This window comes from Diprion similis, chromosome 12 (genome assembly GCF_021155765.1).
Source record: "Diprion similis isolate iyDipSimi1 chromosome 12, iyDipSimi1.1, whole genome shotgun sequence".
NCBI classification, from domain to species: domain Eukaryota; kingdom Metazoa; phylum Arthropoda; class Insecta; order Hymenoptera; family Diprionidae; genus Diprion; species Diprion similis.
The window spans coordinates 8,127,077-8,146,414 of record NC_060116.1 but is presented as its reverse complement, the minus strand read 5'-3'; the positions used below and the strand labels follow the sequence as shown (position 1 = coordinate 8,146,414).

Here is a 19,338-nt window from a genome sequence, read left to right as displayed (position 1 = left end):
CATGTTTCACTTTGTACGTAAAGAGAAAAAACATCAAGTACTGCAACCGCCGTTCAGGTTGGTCGATGAAAAAACAGCTTGCAGAAAATACCTGCGCATCTCTTCGTCCTTTTCTCTCACCATCTCGCTCTTTCTCAACAGATCCTAACTCGTGTTTTGTCTGTGTACCAATCACTCGCTCAACCTTTTGTCTAGCTCCTTGAATCCTCATCGCCGATAGACCAGCGGTATTCCCAACACCTTGGATGTACGCGATCTGTGGATCCGCAATCCACTGGACACGCGTAAAATTAGATCCTTGAACCATTAGGCAGACACGCCACGGAGAATCCCCGATTACTCAACTATTTGTGTGCAGTTACTTTATGATCTCTGGTGAATAGTTTACAAAGGTTGCATAGACTCTCTATTATGCTGATAAAAAATAAGTTCGTTATTCTCGTACTCATTGTCATGGTAAGTTGTTAGTTCGAAACGATTTATTTTACGTTATACCGTGAAGAAGACGTTGCATAAATTTCGGGAACTGCTCAACACTCGGCGAGAATTTTTATTCTCATTTAAATTATTCCTGCATGCACAGGTTACGTGCCGCCATTTTTCATCGGCATAACTTCACTCGTCGTATGTTCATCTCTTATATTATTTACGATAAATTCTCTTTTTGATTTCACATTTTTACGCTCTAAACATTTCTGCTAACAGCACAGGCTTATGTAATTATATTTGCACATCAATCGACTAAAGGGAATATTTCTTTTCTTAGCAATATGAATAGTACGTATATGTAATTGTTTTAAGTCGCGGATTTTTTTGTACACTTTTCTATCTTTGCTTTAATCGGACATCTTTGAGGTGAAAAACTACCGCCAGGCTAACGCGCAGTTCACCTAATTAATTAATGCAATATATCGCGAGAAAAAAAGATGTGGGCCGAATACTTTGGCAAGAAGTTTTACGTTAACGATAAACAATTTGACCGGCAATCAAACATAAACAAAATTAGGCAATCCCGTGTTGGAATTATTAACTTGAGCGGTTTCCCAAGTCTGCGCAGTCTGGCTTTGCTAAGTAGTATAACTTCAACTTCTACTTCGCTATTTCTTTTTTATTCTCCTTTTTCTCTACCGTTTCATTCGTCCATGCTTAGCGTGCGATAAAAAAAAACCAACGTTGCCAAGGATACAAAATATATATACATATATATATATATATATATATATATATATATATATATGATGATATTATGCCTGCGCTCCTTTAAATATTTATCATATTATAACCCCTCTGTCAACCTGAACGTAATAGGTAGGTATGATTACTGCTCTTTCGTTCGTCACTCGATCGAAATGACGTCGACTTTCTTCTGCCTCTCGAAATAATCGATTTTCGAAGACTCCTCGTAGTATGATATTGTCGTACTCATATTGTAATGCCTATTTAAGTACGACGGCCGCACTGCAGCCCGGCTAATCGCGAAATAACAAATTACCAGTTGTATAATAAGTGTATACCCACCTACCTCCAGTAGTTGGTCAAATATTTGATATATTTTATATACACATCAAAAGAACCGCGAACCAACGACGCGTTTATCAACCGAATGTCCACCGTTTAATTTTCCATAATTACTACCTTGCACACCGATGCCTGCCTGCCTGCCCGCCTTCCATATATCCTCGGTCGAGTTGTACGCGCATTGTTACGCCTTCCCAGGGGACTCAGCTCTCGCCATACCCTCGGGATCTTGAACCCCTCTATGCTGACTGAGTTGACGAAACAACTCTGCAAGCACGGGCAAATGTTTGTATTCAATTTATATAACACTTGCGATACGCTCTACGCTGCACTATATCATACATTGTATTTTCTTTATACCTTTCCTGATAGCGCGCACTTATGCAGGTATTATTGTAAACCTTGCAGGAGCTGTAAATTCATTGAATATTTTAGGCGCGTTGGGAACCTGGTAATACGAAAACTGTCGCGAGCTGTGCAATACTGTATTACACAATAAAAACTTGCTGCTAATCATCCGTTCGGAGTTCAGCAGGTATTAGGTGTCGTAATTCAGCCACAAAGCCAGGCTCGGTGTCGGACTCGAAAATGTAATCGCGAGCACCCCATGCTTATACGCAATTTCCGGTGTTAATCACAAACGATAAATCGTACAGAATCGACGCCGTACTGTAAACATTGTACGAAACTTGAGGTCCTCAGGCGTGCTCATTCCTTACAGCTTACTCGCGATGCTTCGATATACACCTACGCCTAGCTTGCGACAATTTCTAGGTAATCGGGGAAAGAGTTCATTCCAAGAAGCAATTATTGTTCGACGAAGCAAATGCCTTGTGAGCAACGCAATATTCGAGTTGCGGTAAACTGATGGAATTCGCGGATTTCAAGAGGCGGAATGGAATGCACCTGGTAAAATCTGCAGAGTTTCGGTTTTCCCGAAAATTCCGTCGAGACACGTGCCTCCGTTGCAACTACTCTACTTACCGGTTAGTCACACCTCGGGTTACCAGGGTTCACCTCACAGCCGAGTATAAGGTGCTCGCAATAAATAACTGTTTGCTCATCGACTGCACAAGGACAATGGCCCATTGAGTCCGCTGCGATTACTGACGCACAGTGGAATTTTGTTTATTTCGGTGTGGGAAATCCTTTGACTCACGATCCACCGATGCGGATAATTTCTGGTATTCCAAACAGGGTGGACGGGAAAATAACAAGGCCTAAACGGCTCAACTTCCTACCTGTACCGTGGTTCAGCCTCAAGTTGTGTATGTTACAGTTTGCATCATTCGCTCCAATCTTCGAAAGAAAACTGCAGGTTTTCCCTCTTCCGTGTTTGCCGGCCAGTGTCCAATGATGATTCGTATCTCTAAACAGAAAAAAATTACGTATTGAGATATATAATTTTAGCGATAATGGTCAATGCCTATACGATATATACAAACGAAAACATATATTTCAACCCCAAATAAAATATCACCGATCAAAGATTCGGATTAACTATCTCGGATTGCTCGGGGAAAAAAAGGTTTCGCCGGTCCAGCAAAGATAAGACCAGTCTACTGACAAGCGAGAAGTTTTTGCTGCGTTGGCTAGAATTCCGCAACTACGTACACAATCGAATTCTTTGCCAGCTCGAAACATGGTTGACATACATGTGTAAGTACACACATACATTTGGAAACCAATCTCGCTATGCTTGCAGAAGCAGTTCTTGCCGAAGCGGCGACAAAGTTTTCTCTGCAGTCTACGCGCGAGTGAAGACAAAAATTTTTTGCAGTTGTACGATTACGCTCGTATTAAATGATTTTCACCTGTTACTTCTTTCACTCGCAATTGGGTGTCACATTATTAACGCGGAATGTCACAGCGGCGCAGCAGAAATCTGCTCCAATTTGTAAAATAAGGGTGCGTTTGTATCTGCCCAGTTAGAGACACGCCGCGATTTCGTGAATGAAAGTCGATAATAACTGTGAACTTTAGCTCGAAATCTTTAAAGACAATCTGGCATGAAGGTTTTTTCAATCACCCCTCCCATTCCTCCGTATACATATAAGTTATTATTATCGCATCGAAGTCAAGCGTCGTTATCGGGCATTGCTCGTTGGCGGTGGTAAATATTACAGCAAAAATATCATTAAACTTGAGAGTTGGAATAAAAAAAATTTCAGATAAATGAAGAGAATTTGCAAAATAAACTAGATCAGTGTAAAAACCCGGTGACCTATTGCGGTTGATATCGTCGACTGACCCAGACAAACAACCTTGCGTTACGAGCCTCGTGCGGGATGCTCTTTGTATTTCACATGAATGTACATACTACGTTACACGTACGTATGATAATAACGCAATTTTATACGTATTGATGTTACTCGGTGCAGCGGAACAACAATTCGGGGAAAATATCGATGCAGCGAGAAAACACGGCAGGCGGTAGAACAAACAGATGGGATTCATCGTGTTTACTTGTTCGTTATATGTATAGGCGTCGGTCGCCGCGTGTTGTTACGACTATCCTCATATGTAGATGCGCGCGTGCCGCGTACATTATATACGGACATCGTGCAATATAATAACCAACGGTACAAAATATTTTCAATTTTGCATTAACTAGAACTACGCACTAAAACTACAGACCATATATCTTATTATCCGTAACGACACAACATCTATATGAATTAGACTCGAGAAAATAAACAACCTTCCACACAAGTCAATTACGGACTTTGATGTTCGATCATCAATGCACTCATTTTTATATTACCTAGTTAGTAAGTATATTGAATTCTACAATTCCCATCTTTCGCTTTCTTTAGCTATTACGGTTATTTTTTCCGTTTTTAAACGCATGAAAAAAAAGGTAACGTGAATATCATATCTTTCTGAATAAAAAATGACCCTCGGCATCGTCGTGCAACTCATATCACGGCAGATAATCAATTATGTAAAACAAGCTTATTTTCCAAGTCTGAAACTTCGTCAGTGTCACGTGATTAATTAGATTTTTTTTTTTTCTTCTGTAATAGTTTGAAAGAACTACGTCGCCCGGGAAAAAAAGAAAATTACGTAAATTAGAACTCGACGTAAATTAAAATTTGTTTGCATAATAACAATTAGTCAAGCTGCATCGGCGCTCTTGATAAAGAATGAAAAAAACATGATAAACAGTCCTACAGTTGGGAATGACAAAAATAACGAACAAGGAAAGTGTAAAAAAATCTTTCGTCCGATCTATACACGCGAGCATGAGAGATGACAAGCAAGACTTATCAGAGGAAGTCAGCGCCGATAGGAAACGGGGAAACATTTCTAGATTATTAAAATCCCCCCAATTTGAGTGTTTGCGTAATAAAACACTTTTACAACATGTATAAAGGACGTTAGGTGAAAATAGAAATAAAAATTAAGGATCCCCGATTCGTTTAAAATATTGAAATTTAATACAAACAATATTGTTGACTCTCTTCCTTTCCTTTCCAAGATCACTCGAAGATTGCTCACGGTGTTTCCAATGTTTCCATCCTGCAGAGAACGACGCGAAGTTGCAAGACCCGAACCCGTGACCCTCGTGCATTACTCCGTTTCTTATTTGTCTTTGTTTTCGAGTCGGTTTTGCGCCTCGCGTGCGGACGGACAAACAGCAGGACTGACAAACGGCGATATGTTGATCCCTTTTCCTCCCACTTTTGTCCCACGCCTCGTAACGTCCTGCGGGTGTTTACGTTTTGCACGAGAGATCAGTGCAACGCTCCGACGTACACCCGGAGAAAGTCGATGCTCCTACGGATGAGTAAACAAGTCGGGAGTACAGCGCAAACACCGTATGAGACCCTCTCCGATGTCCACTTCGTCCGCCTTTCCAATCAAATTTTCTGTCAATTAACACGCCTGTATGCACTGCACCAATTCTCATCGTTTCAAACCGATTGCCCGACGATCCAGTCAAAATTTCATTTTTTTTTTTTTTCTGTACGACTGCTTTTAAAAAGAAATTTCTCTTCGCCTATGCATAGCTGTGAAATTAATTATTGCACATAAAATCGTTGACGTTAAATCGTTTTATGTAGATCTATGCAATTGTTGCAATTCAGGCTTCCAGTTATAGGCGAGAGTGACAGAACAGGAAAGAAACGGTGGAAACGGAGCACGAATGAAATATGACATGAGATCGCGACCGTTGTAGGACTTGCGTCGCTCAATAAAAAATTGCGTGTCTAATAGTCGCTGAGTCGTTATCCCCTAGCAAAAAAAGTCCTTTACAATAATTAAGACAGTTCGATATTGGGTGAAGGAGAATTGAAAAACTAAAACTGTTTCACGGTCACCCGATTTTGCCAAAAATTATCTCGACGGTTTAAGAACCGGAGTTATTTTACCTTCTGATAATATTTTCACAAGGTAGAGAAATTCCTGCGGGAAACTCACTATCAGCTTAGCTATTAGCTGGCTGTTCACTCAAACTCGTGAGTGAGATGATAAAGGTTTTCGGAAGATATAAACGTAAGCGCGGGGTGTTTAGGAGGCGTTTAAGGACAAGCTTTCGTCCAGTTTAGTTCCGACGTCTTGTTCCAAGAAATATTCCAAGATACTTGAGGGACTGGGCTAATACACGTCAAAGTCCTTAAGCGACCGACCCTATTTTCCACGCGATCCTCATCCTCCCCCGCGGCTTCTCCGAGGCTGTCGGCGAGTCTCGGAAGGCTCCCTTTATCCCTAAAACCGTATACCAAAGAATCCTAAAACAACAAGCAGCGAACGCAGGTCGACCGACTGGTCGTTTGGCTAGAGCTGATAATTTACAACGCCGCAAAAGCGCAAAGGAAGGAAGGAGAGGAATCCTTCGAGGGATTAAGCAGTGCACAGGACCTTACCTTGAGGCGCGGTGTCTCAATTCCTAAGATTTTGCTTGTTCTCGACCTCACCGTTCGCCTCGCCAGCCTTCCAAGAAATGAACGGGCAGCTCTCAAGTCTCACAGTACCACGCCGACTGGCCGACCGATTCCATTGTGTCAACAACAACAACAAGTAGCTGCAGAATGACGCGGGGCGAGGAGAAGGGATGAAAAATTTCTATCGTCAAAACTTTTCACGTTAACAAAAGAGCTGGCATTCTACCACGTGCGGGTTTAACTTGAGAAGCAAGGATTCTCGTTTTTCATTAACAATGCCAATAAATGCGCCACGGCAGCCAGTCTTGACGGAAGACAGCTCCTTACTTTGGAATGACGTTTTCAGCAGCAGGAGGCGGCGGGTCAAGGGTTAGGCCAATTGTTACCAGACACTCCTAATTCTGTTCAGCGTAGGCAGGTTGTTCTACCCATCAGCATTGCGAATGAACTATAGCAACGTTTCCTGATTCTTAGCATACGTAATTGCTCGCCCATTCACATCAGTCAGTGACAGATTATGGTTCGTGTATCGCGCTACTCGATACATATTTCGAATGGAAGAATAAGGTCTACCATGTAATCCCAGCCTAAAATGCAAATTCGCCATTCAACTATTCTGTAATGTTATGAATAATTAAAAAAAAAATAAAAACAATACCAATTCTACCTTAATGGCGTATAATTTTTTCCCCTTCTGTAATGTCTGTTAAACCACTTAACAATACTGATCATTTGTTCTACACATAAACCGCGATTGTGACCAATAACGTGACAACATACTGTAGTATACTTTAAATACGCATTGCAATTAAACGTAAGATACGATGCTCGTACAACTTTAATCAATTTCTTTCCTGGAACGTCTATTTTTACTTACATGGTATGCGTATGTATAAATAAATATGCATGTACAGTTACTGCGCATTATATATCTTCATAAAAGTTGTCAAGATCCATTTCATTTCGTGCGGTTTTCCTTTTAGCGCCCGACTTCCCGTTGCGGTTAATTAATTATCTTACCTTGTATTTTTCCGATACATACATATAGATGCACACAGAGAAACGCTGGATTATTACAGACGCAAGGTATTCGCGTGAGATTTCTGAAGCGCAATATACGAATTGCTTGTACTTTCCCCTGTCAAATACCGGCGAGATAAAAAATGAGAGTAAAAAATTACGCATCAGACAGCGGTGAGGTACAAAGTATAAACGTGTCAACAGCATACCGCGTTATCTGAAAATGCGATTGGAAAGGAAGGTATACCCGATAGTCTGGATTTATTTTCTCCGGAAGAAGATTGACAGCGTTAAGATACGCTCAATATTAGATTATCAAAAAACTTGCAAATGAACCAAAACTTCAATCATTCGAACCTTTCGTAGATTCAAGGTTTTTCTTTTGCTCCAAGTTGAAACGCGTTTACGTTGTTCTAAAATAAGAAATATTCGATGATTCGAAATCATGGTGCATCATAACATTTTTCTTAATCTTTCGCGGAAAATTGCACAAAAACTTAGGCATTTTATAAAGAATAAAATACAAAAGCTTCTTGATTTTGAAGTTCTAAACAAGAAATTAATAATATTTCAACTTTGATATTAACCAGTAACCAGTCTATATTATGTTCATAAAAAAATATTAAAATATAAATTTCTACCTGGGATGACGTCAGTTCGAATCACGTTTCTAAATAGCGCCATTTCTAATCGCATATTGTCGGATGTATGCAACCTTACAGCGTTGAATACAATGTGCTTTTAACGCAGTATTATAAATCGTCATTGCTACTCGGTATCTTTAACTTTCAACTGTCATACTGTATACAGTACAAACAATTTATTATGTCAATACAGTATCTATCTGTTCAAGTTGGTAATCAGCGACCCGTTTTGACGCAGATCTAATAATGAAAAAAGTAAGGTTCAATTGCTGTTTGCATACTAATTACTTAACGCCGTTAGAACAAGCTATAAAGTACGGAGATCAAGAGATGCGTGCAGTTCAACCGATTATAATTATTGTTTTATTATATTCTCTCTCTGAAACTCGCTAATGTATCTCTACAATATAGGTCATAATTTTTACGGACTAAAAACAGCTATCATACGACCATATTTCTTTCTTTCACTCAAAGCTATGAAAACTGCAGCCTGCATGAAACTTCGCGTGTTTGCACGAAATAATATGAATACATACCTGAACAAATTCGAAGCACTTCGTTCGAGGGCTCAAAACCGCACGTTTGAACATACCAATTGTAAGATTTAGCGTTGGCGCTTGCATTTAGCCAACTTACAGGACTGCATGTTCGCCCGGAACTGTGGGTAATCCTTGTACAAATTTTCGGTAAAACAGCCTTCGACAAATAACGTATTTTTTCGAGGGTAACAATTACGATCATTAGAAGTTATGTAATTTACGGAGAGTATCTTGGGCAAAAATCATAAAAACTGTTAGAAATAATTCTGTTCATACAACGGTATTTAAATGGGGACAAAAAAAATCTTCTACTGAGATTTTCGACAAGTTAAGATAATGAATAATTCATGGATTGATTCGTATCGGATTACGGTCGAGAATTTTTATTCCTGCTAGAGAAATGACAGAAAATAAAAGATACTAAACAAGCCAAATATTCGCATTGGCAGATGGTTAGGTGGTCAGATCATTTGGATAAAAAAATAATTATCGACGTAAGCCTGGTATTGCTCAATTAATTAGCCTTGATTTCCTAATCGTATTTTTCGCGTACCAAAATAATCGTCAATCATATTGAAAAACTTTCCAAATACATGTTCTCGTAATCTCTAGATATTGCATACAATTTCCGTAAGTTAATTCAACCAGAAAGATGACTTGAGTAAAAAATACTTTTCAGCAGTTTGTAAATTGCTCAGTCCAAACGGTTTGTTTGATTTTCTTATGGTTTACTTACTCTTTCAGTATCGTATCTTTTTTTCACCTTTCATCTTCTCCGGGAAAACTCCGTTACTCGTATTTCTGTTATTTTCAATTGAGTCAACGGTATAGCAGGGATAATATTGAGCAAAAACAAGAAAATGACGTCAATTTACCAAGTGACGATTGTAAACAGATCAAAGTCCAGGTGCCTAATGGTGGTTCACACACATGAGAAACAAAAATAATTAATTATTAATAGAAGAGTCGGGCGGGATACCTTGAACAGTTGCCTTGACACCGATTTCTCAAATAAAATCAGTAAAATCCTGTTGTGTGCTGCACATACTGCAAAATCACACTTTTAGACGCCGATTATTTCTCTTATCGCGGTATTCAATTGATTATACCGAAACGTTTAAAGGCTTGCTAAAGCGGACGTGGCTCGTTGCAGCGATCAGTGATCACTGTACAATAACAACAACAACAACAACAACAACAACAACGGCAATAATAATAATAATATATCGGGCAAGTGTAAGAAAACACTGACCTCGTATTAAGAAATCCAGGGATATCCTACAGTTATAAATCCCTCGTCGTTCCAATTAAAGGTGTTATTGTTAGAATTATTATCATATATATGCGGCAAACAATTTGAATTGACCATTTGTAGAAACGCATATAATTGTGACCAAATCTAGTTGATTCTATACCTATAAGGTATATTATATATAATGTGAGCTGCTTTCTTAAAGAGAATGTGGTTGGTTACCAAGCGTATTAAACAAGTTGATATATATCCGTATTTTATATATACGGATCGCCCACGTATAAAGCAGAGTCGACATACCTACGTTAATATGCATATATATATATACGTATGTAACACGCTTAATGAAATCGCGCTTTAAACGATGCTGAATTCCTCCGTAACATGAAAGTCCAGAGAAATAAAATGAACAAGCAATCGCCATAAAACTCGATTACATTTTACTCGAAAGCTGTAGGAAGAAAGGTATCCATTTACCGATCCGAAAAGACGCGCAGATCTGGCAGGTATACATAATGATATACATTTATATAATTTACGCAGCGTGAGATGTTACAGAAATAGCGAAGTACCTACGTCGCGAAATTGTTGCCTCAGTCGTAATCTCTGAGGGTAGGTATTAGTAGGTTTTTTTTCTTCCTCTTTTTTATTTTCTTCTTCTTCTTTTTACTTATTTTTTTTTTTTTTCTGCAAGATCTTTGAAGGTTGTTCGATATTGCAATCAACCCCTAACGGCTGTACTGCAAAAAGTATGTTATTACGCGCTGAAAAATACCTTATGTACACGCAGAAATTAATGTACAACGCAAATTAATAAAGTCGGTAACGCGTTGGAAAGCCGAATATTTTATTAACTCGTTTATTCGTGTGGGTCGCGTTACGTATTTTTTTATTATAAAAATAGAATTATAATATGCTAAAACGTGAATTGATTGAGGATTGAAACGAGAGAGTTATTGACTGCAGGGGCCTTGATCGGCATGCCTGGAATCCGGTCTACGCATTCCTGCCTTCCGTTCGTGAAGAAATTATTTATCAATCGACTCGGTTAATTGCCCAAGGAGTAGAGCGGATTTGCAATTAAGCGACGCGATGCAGTCAAATGTATCGTTTAAAATCAGACGCTCGTTATTTTTCACTTAAATACTTCTCATCGTGATTTTCGATTTTTTTTTTCTTTCGTTTTTTCTTGTTACAACCTTGCTGTTACGTCGATTCACAATTGTTTCAATTTATTATTATCATTACTATTATTATTATTACACTTTCAGATAGCCGATGACATCTTTCAAACCGAGGACATCACATCTTTCGCAGATTCGGTAAGTATAACAAAACTAAGCTGCACGTTATGTACTCGGATCTCATATTTCTCGACTATAAATAGGGGTAATATATACGTAATTACTCTTACAATTAGCTGAAGATACTGCACCGCGTGAGCTTTCAACTTTTGCTAAACGGCCCGCAGGCCGAAGTGAAAGGCGAAATATCTCATTAATTGTGTGCGTATGTGTGTGTGTATGTGAATATATATACTGTGCACGCAAAAAAGCGACTTATAGCCTTTGCAGGTGCAGATTTAAATTACTGGTCAAGAGAATTACAACTATATGTAACGTTTATCTTAGCGTTAATCATACAACTTTAATGGAGAAACATATATCAACTTGTCACTGGCTGGCTGTTTAATTTATTTTCCCATAATCTTTGAAAATATGTTGAAAATACGTCGACCATTCGAATACGCATTATTTCAATGTTTGCATTTGTCATAATCCGGCGGAGAAATCCTATTGTTAGAAAAGAATAATAATATTAATAATTTATGTGCACAGATTTATCGGTATATATACCGTGACTCGCGAATTTTGGAATTATTTTAATAATCCGATTTCAGAGTAGGTACCAAGGCGCTACTTTTTTTTCACCCTAAATGAAAACGCGAGTTGCCGATAGTTACGTTTTCGTTTTACTTGTACACACGCCCAACTGACTACAGTAAACAAGGAAAAAGACGGACTCAAAATAACGAATACCAGGATAAAGTTGTTAATGAGCTGAGGGAAAAAACTGAAGCGGTAAACGTCTGCATGAGGACAAACGAGAGGTTCGGGTCCATGCGGCGAGGAGTATCGCCGCAGATTAGCATTTTTCTTCGTTATCTCCGTTGGTCAACCGCACACGATTCCCGTAATATACGGCACCAATGTCATGTCAGGCCGGTAAAAGACCGGACAACCGTCACGACGACGCTGGTCGAGAGTTCCCCAAAGGAAACAGGGAAAAGTCCAACCGCCAGACTGGACTTTACTCCTTGGCGTCTTGCTCCGTTCCGTCGATTCGCTATGAAATAATTGTTACTGGAATTCCCTGAAACTTGTTATGCGTATAATTATCCGAAATCCGTTATCAGGCTAGTCGGACTGCCTCGCTGCGTACTGTTCTTGCTGATAAATTCCATATTATAAAACATATATAACACGTTTTCGCATGTAATGTAATTGCGACAGATGCGACAGAGAGAAGTCGCAAAAACAACGTGATTCTCTCAGTTCGACGAGTGGACATAAAAACACGTAACACGTGAACACGAGCATGTGTATATATACGTGTACATACGTTTTATCCCGGACTGAACAAAATTTATTTATTTCTCTCGTTTGCCAATCAAAACAATCCCCCGGTCTGTATATAATTACTGTTGTTTCAAATTTTTTCTTCTTTTACTTTTTTCTCTTCTTAAATAACATCAAGCATACAAATTTATTGGTATAAAACGCCGGATAGATTAACCGTATATTTTTCTGTTTTCCACCTTCTTTTCATCGTTATAATAAATTGTTGATATTTTGTTTTGTATTGTTCCCGATACACACAGCTGAAATCATCAAGTAGAAAAATGATTGTGGCGTAACGATTGCAGCGATGTGGATATCTTGTCACACATGTTTATGCAACGTACAAATCACAATTTATGCTCAGCTGTATAACCGACTTGTACGCTTTATGAGCAAGTTCAACACATAACCGTAACGTACATCCGATCATGCGGCACCGCCTTACATCGCTTCCGCGTAAATAACAATTATTATACGGCAGCAAAATTACGCCGATGCGATGCACACCACCTACTCATGTGTATACTAATCCTGTACACTCGAGTCGTGCATCGTGTGATTATTGCACAGTGTAAAATTTGTTTCAATATAATTTTATAACCTATTCGATACATCAATACATGCAACGATGTAATTTTGTCATTAATTTTTTCCTGCGTGGCGTCAACATTTTTCACGATCCACAGTAATTATTGTACGGTGCAGAGTTTCTTTGTTATTACCAATCGTGTAATCGGAGCTCTGCCATTAATATCGTAATTCATTGTTCTACGGCTCCGTTCGATCATTGGCACGTTACATACAGGTACGTATAAGCCATACAAAAAAAACATAGCTAAGCATCGTAGCCATACAATGTAATTGTTTTTTTTTTAATTCTCTTTTCCTTTTTTCTCCGTGTTTTTTTCCCAGTGAAAAACAAATAGAGAAGGGAAATTGATGTGGACAGATATTCTGAAATATATGTTCTCATCACCGATCACGAATTAGGTAAATAACAGTAATCATATGTCCATAGGTATGTCCGTATAATATTATCGTGATTGATTTGTCAAATCGGGGATTAGATACATAGAAAATTGGCGCCGACTAGCTCAAATTGTGTTTCTTACCTGCGAGAGTAGATATGGAGGTATAGTATGTGTAGCATGGTGTGTAATGTTAACATTGACGCAGCGTTACGCAAAACACGTACGCCGTGTGTCGCAGACTCTTCAAACACGAGCCCATTTCGTCATTTACTTAACAGGCGATAAAAATGATTGCTATGGTTGGAGGTAAACATACAACACTTTTCTGTAACGCTTCAAGCTTACCATTCCGCTATATTACTACAGCACAAGACATACGCGCGTGTCTCTTCGATATACAGTCACCGGTTACTCTGTACGCGAATGATAGATAAACCATCTTTCTTATCTGTGACCCAGTTGCAGAGAGGGGGTAGAGCCGAGAAAGAGGACATTTTTTCCGGGATAAAATAGACCAGGAAAGTGCCAAAGGATATGTTACTGTAAGCGTATGCGGTTGCGTTTAAAAAAAATCCACTCATCGTCAACATATATTCCGAATTTCTTAAAAAATCTTAATTCCTTCTCATCTGCGAGATATCACCAGTAGCACCAACCGCCGGCTAACGATGACAAACGCGATAATTTCAAATTAAAAACAATCACTCAATGTCAATCGTTTTAATATTACTTTATTTTAATTGAGTAGATAATAATTTACTTTACTGCATCACCATATCACATTGAGGTGTAGTGGCGATAAGGAAAAAGTAATAATTTTAATAATAAGAATAAGAATAATAGCGTTGTCTGTGACCTATGTATAATTTCTTCACAATGTACTCCTACTGCCATCAGCTGTAAGTGATTAGCTGATACGAAACCAGGTAACGCGCTCTGACGTATCTGCCCATTTTTATCACACCACTTTTGCAAGTAATTGTATTTTTTTTTTTCGTTCTTTTTCTAACAATCATTTCAACCTTTTTTTCTCGTCACAGTCAACCATATCTTGTGTTTCTTTCGATGTCTACATTGTCATCGTGCTCCAGAATGATATAGGATTTCTAAAACAGACATTCTACACTGGAAAGCACTACGCGCAGAGATAAGTTGAGCATCATAATATTCTAAAGCATGACGTTCTTATCACAACTAAAAAATTCCTCCGATTACATACTCGACGTTAAGAGAGTAAAAATATTTTCTCAAATCGCAGAAAATGTTCTTCAGCTGTAAATTTTACTGCAAATCATCCGCATAAATTAGTAGATGAGTTCTAGTCGATGTTTTTTTTTTATGTTTCAAACAGTGCAAATTAAGATTACCAATTAAATAATGTCATTACTTCTGGTTTCAACAACTTTCGCCGATATCTTCGGTCAATCGGTCTGCAACGAAGGCATGCAGAAAAAGGTGCCTGCAAGTACCATTTGTCGCACTGATACTCACGCGCACGTTGGTTTTTCCGCATTGCTATAATACTGTGACGTCTGTATGACTCTGAGCGTTTCAACTTGAATGCCTTGCCTCGGGTCTCCGTATTTGTCAACAATTTAAGCCTGAAATTTCATCAAAGCGCACTCGCAGGATGCAAGTTCTTTAGATACTGGAATATCACTGTGGTTCCCCCCACAAAATTCCCCGAGTCTAAAGAGATAACGTAACCACTTTGTGACCTTTTAAAACTTTTGCTCACTTTGTAAACTATTTCTGGTATGCGGAAAAACGCACCCAAGCCTCGTCTCTGCACGTGGTGCTCAAATGATAAAGAACGTCGAGTATAATCGGATGAACTGATATGATACACGCCCCTTCCGGAAACCCATAAAAAAAATTGACTTTTTGTACCGAGGTGCATAAATGCCAAAGTCTTCCATTGATTCCCAAGTAACTACATATATCTACCAAGTATCTTACGAAGGGTTCCGTTTTGTAATCTAAAAAATGAGCAATTATCACTGTAAGGAACGATCGGCTGCCGTCGATAACTAATAAGCAATGAAAATGTGCTCTGAGAGACTTTCGACTTGCTTCTACAGAGCGTGAGTAGCTCGCAACTTGGGTCTAAGGCATGAGACACCTTGAGGATGTCATGAAACGCAAGATTGACATACGTGCAGAGTAAACGTGAGTGGTAAGGGCATAAGTCATAGGTTCGAACACCTGGGTAGGTGCTAAGAACCGAAATAAACGGGACGTGGAGACGACGACGTGAAGCCCGTACGTAGCTATACGCACGATTTTGACGGGACGTGAAGCAACGCGAGGCGGCGTGGCGTTGCTCGATCGAGCAACAGGTGGTTCCCGATTGTCATCGCACACGTGCGGCACGATCAACGATTCTCACACACATACACACAGAAGTAAAGCTGCGTGAATGCCGGTCTACCGTACGAGATGGAAGAGATGAGGCGAGAGGAAGACACGTGTGCGATGATGTCCCGTAGAGTCGGTAAGCCTGTGAGTGTGCAGGGAATGTCCGGAGTACCTTCAAGTAACCTGCGCGGCTGACTAACTGGATCCCTGGCACCGTCTCGTCATTGAGCATCGGTTGCCGGAAGGAAGAGAAGCGGCTCTGACTGGAAATGAAGGCTGAACACCCGGAAACCCGGGAGATATACCCGAGAAAATGATTAGCCTAAATTGCTGGATGTATAGGCGTACCCAGCTGTCAGGTGCGATTATGGTTCGACGAAGAAAAGTGCGGCCGAAGGCAAGGCTTACTCGGACCGGATGTTACACCCCGTCCTAACAGGGAGAGAATTTCAGTTAATCGTGAGAGAAAGGGACGGCAGGAGAAATTGCCGCAACAGCTAGTGGAAATCAAGAAGAGACCGATTGACCACGACAACATCCGACTCGCATCTTCTGCTCCTTTTTCTTAAGATTGTCCTTTTTCGTCCACTATGCACCGCGCATTCACCGACTTCTTTGCTACTGCACATGCACGGATCCAGTGACACGATTTTTGCGCAACGATACGCGTCAAGAGTTAAAACAAAAAAGAAAAAAAAAAATTATCCTACTTTTTATCTACGTCGACAAAACAGCTCTGTCAATTAAGAACTTGAATCAATAATAAATGGCACTTTCTTGCAATAAAAGGAATTCATCTGGACAATGCAGTGTAGCGGAAATTTGCAGATCTTTGATGTTATCAATGCCGCTTGACATCGTCATTATCGGCTGATGAAATTGGATAAACCAGTGGTGCAGTTTCGACGTAATATCGCGATAAAAGATATGAAACAAATTCTTCTCGAGGCAGCTGCTAATTGCCTCAGAATGATCGCGAAAACGTCGGATAACGCAAGGAGAACTTATTGCGAATCGATCGTATCGGAGAACGTTGCAACCGAAGCAAAATTGACCACCAAATGTAACAACAACATCATAATTACGGATCGTCCCGATTGTTATCGGCTTTTTGGCAATCTGTTTTATACAGCGGGTGAAATGTTGACTCGACATCATTACGAAACAATTTCAAACGGGCGAGTAACATTTTGAAATTTTGTTTAAACTATGAAAAAATTAGTGGGCATTTTGAAGGATATTCTACTATATACACCGTACTTTTCTTTATTAGGATGACATTATTAAACTACGCAATTAAATTACGTCATACTTGAGTTTAGCATTTTTCCAAGCCAGAAAATACACGCGGTTTTATTTTTAGACGAAAACAAAAGTTGCGAAACTCTGAGAAAATTGGTACACATTAACCTGAAATACTCGTTATATAACGAACAGTGCCATCGCCAAAATTTACTCTCCTCTTATACTTAATTTGAACGGAGTGTTTGAAGATCTTAAAATTATACCCTTTTTATGGCATATTTTGATATTGCTAAATTTCCTGGTGATGTGAATTTATAATCAATCTGATTAAAAGTTGTTTTTTTTTCATCTTACTTTCCACAACGCTACTATTTACGGAATAAATTTAATAATAATATAAATAACATGTTTGGCCATTACTATCGTGATTTCCGTGGCATGACCCGGTAATCGACCGCTCAGCAAAAACAAGGAAAAAAACTGTTTATCCTCCTCCGACGCGGACTCATATATATGTATTTATATCCATCTCGAACGAATCATAAGTTGCACGAGTCTATATTCGCCTAGAAAATTACTTGGCGTACCACAAATAATGTGAGTCGAGTTGAACAAATGACGTCAATGAGAGTTAACCCTGAATGTGTTGAATAAACATTGATTCAACGACTCGCATTGCTGTTATTCAACCTAGCTGCGGTACGCTTACCTATAATATGCTACAAAACGTAAGAACAACAATAAATCTGATCAGATACAACCTTATCGTTATATATTTTGATTATTCGTAGTAGATCGACGAATATAACGATATTCCTAATCGCGGTTTCTATGACGACATAATACCATCGCACAGTTGATCTTGACGTCTTAATTCTCTGCGAATACATTAACCCTCCACCACCACCACGGCCGCCGCTCATTATATCGCGATATTTATTATACATGGCTTGAAATATATTGCTTGCCAGATGATAATGAAGCAATGACATCTAATCACAGTTGTATAGTATGAAACGTCATGTATAATATACGCTACTTTGCCACAAGGTTGAGAAAACTCCTGACTACCGCAGGGTGTGCATTATGTTACACGCATACTGTCTGTCTGCAGCCTGTCCGTCTGTCCGTCCGCCTGTCACTCCGGGACTAAGTTCATTTCATGGATTTGATTGGTTAATTTTCTCCAAGTTTCCCGAGCAGTAAACTTAGCTGAGATGACGGATATAACGAGGAAGAAACATCGCGAGACAGGCTTCGCCGAGAGTGTTGACATAGTTTGTTAATTTGCAATGCAAACGTCACTCACATGACGGATGACTTTTTAAGCGCTTTTCAAACCGAGCAAAATATGCAACCCATAAACCGTATAGTAAGACCACTTATCGTAGACTTATTGTCAGTGACTTTAATGAATTTTAGATATAGGCGGCGCAAGCAGATGAGGTGGACTATCGTTTTACCCCGGATAGTCGAATCCCATCAATTTTAACCTGATGATGAGTAATCCGTATAGGAATATGACATGTTTGTTGACGCATTAAGTTTTTACTTAAGGAAAGTAGTCGCAACGAAATAGTCTTTCGTTATAATAGATCGTAGTTGTGTGACTGATAATTGATCAATTTAGCCTAATAAATGTTCGTTGTTTGGAATAATGTTTGCCTGTACAATTACCATAATAGACCTTATTTCCCATGGTCGCTCCTACAAACAGCTGCATGCATAGTCCGAGCAGCAGCAGGGATGTAAAACCCCTTCGTTTTAATTCGATATTGCAATAGCGATGGGCGAAGGTGAAACTGTGAGAGAAGGGGATAGGTTCACGTATATCCACCCCGTGATTAACTAACAAACGATCGAGGGGGAGTGCAGATAGCCTGCCGGGCTATTTGACTTAGGCAAAGTACTTTTTCAACTGCCTGGAAAATAGACTTAAATTCGTATTGGCGTTAAATTGAATCGTTAACGAAGTGAATCCACTACCCAAACACTAATATGGCCGAGCGTTTTAACTTAATACCGAGCCGTTCAATATTTCCCACTTGATTGTTTCTCCGTTGAACTTTCTTTTCCCCATCTGACATGTATATAAAAAGGCACCCGTTCTATACGTCTAGTGGAACTCGTTCAAAAACAATCAGTCCCACCCTTTTTTCGGAGTTTTCACCCGAAGAGGTTCTTTGGTAATAATCTCCACTTCTTAGCGTGACTTCTTTAACGTTGTAGTCGTGCTTAGGTAACATAACGGTATATATATATATATATATATATAATGCGT

At 39.3% G+C, this 19,338-nt stretch overlaps 1 protein-coding gene across 1 annotated transcript in view; it reads left to right on the top strand.

The window, feature by feature from the left end:
• The window catches only part of LOC124413582, a 296,705-nt gene that overhangs the window by 239,808 nt on the left and 37,559 nt on the right, over nucleotides 1–19,338 (top strand). The window contains exon 4 of the mRNA XM_046894276.1: nucleotides 11,134–11,184. Coding sequence (XP_046750232.1) covers nucleotides 11,134–11,184 — 51 coding nt within the window. The remainder of the gene's footprint in view (nucleotides 1–11,133; nucleotides 11,185–19,338) is intronic.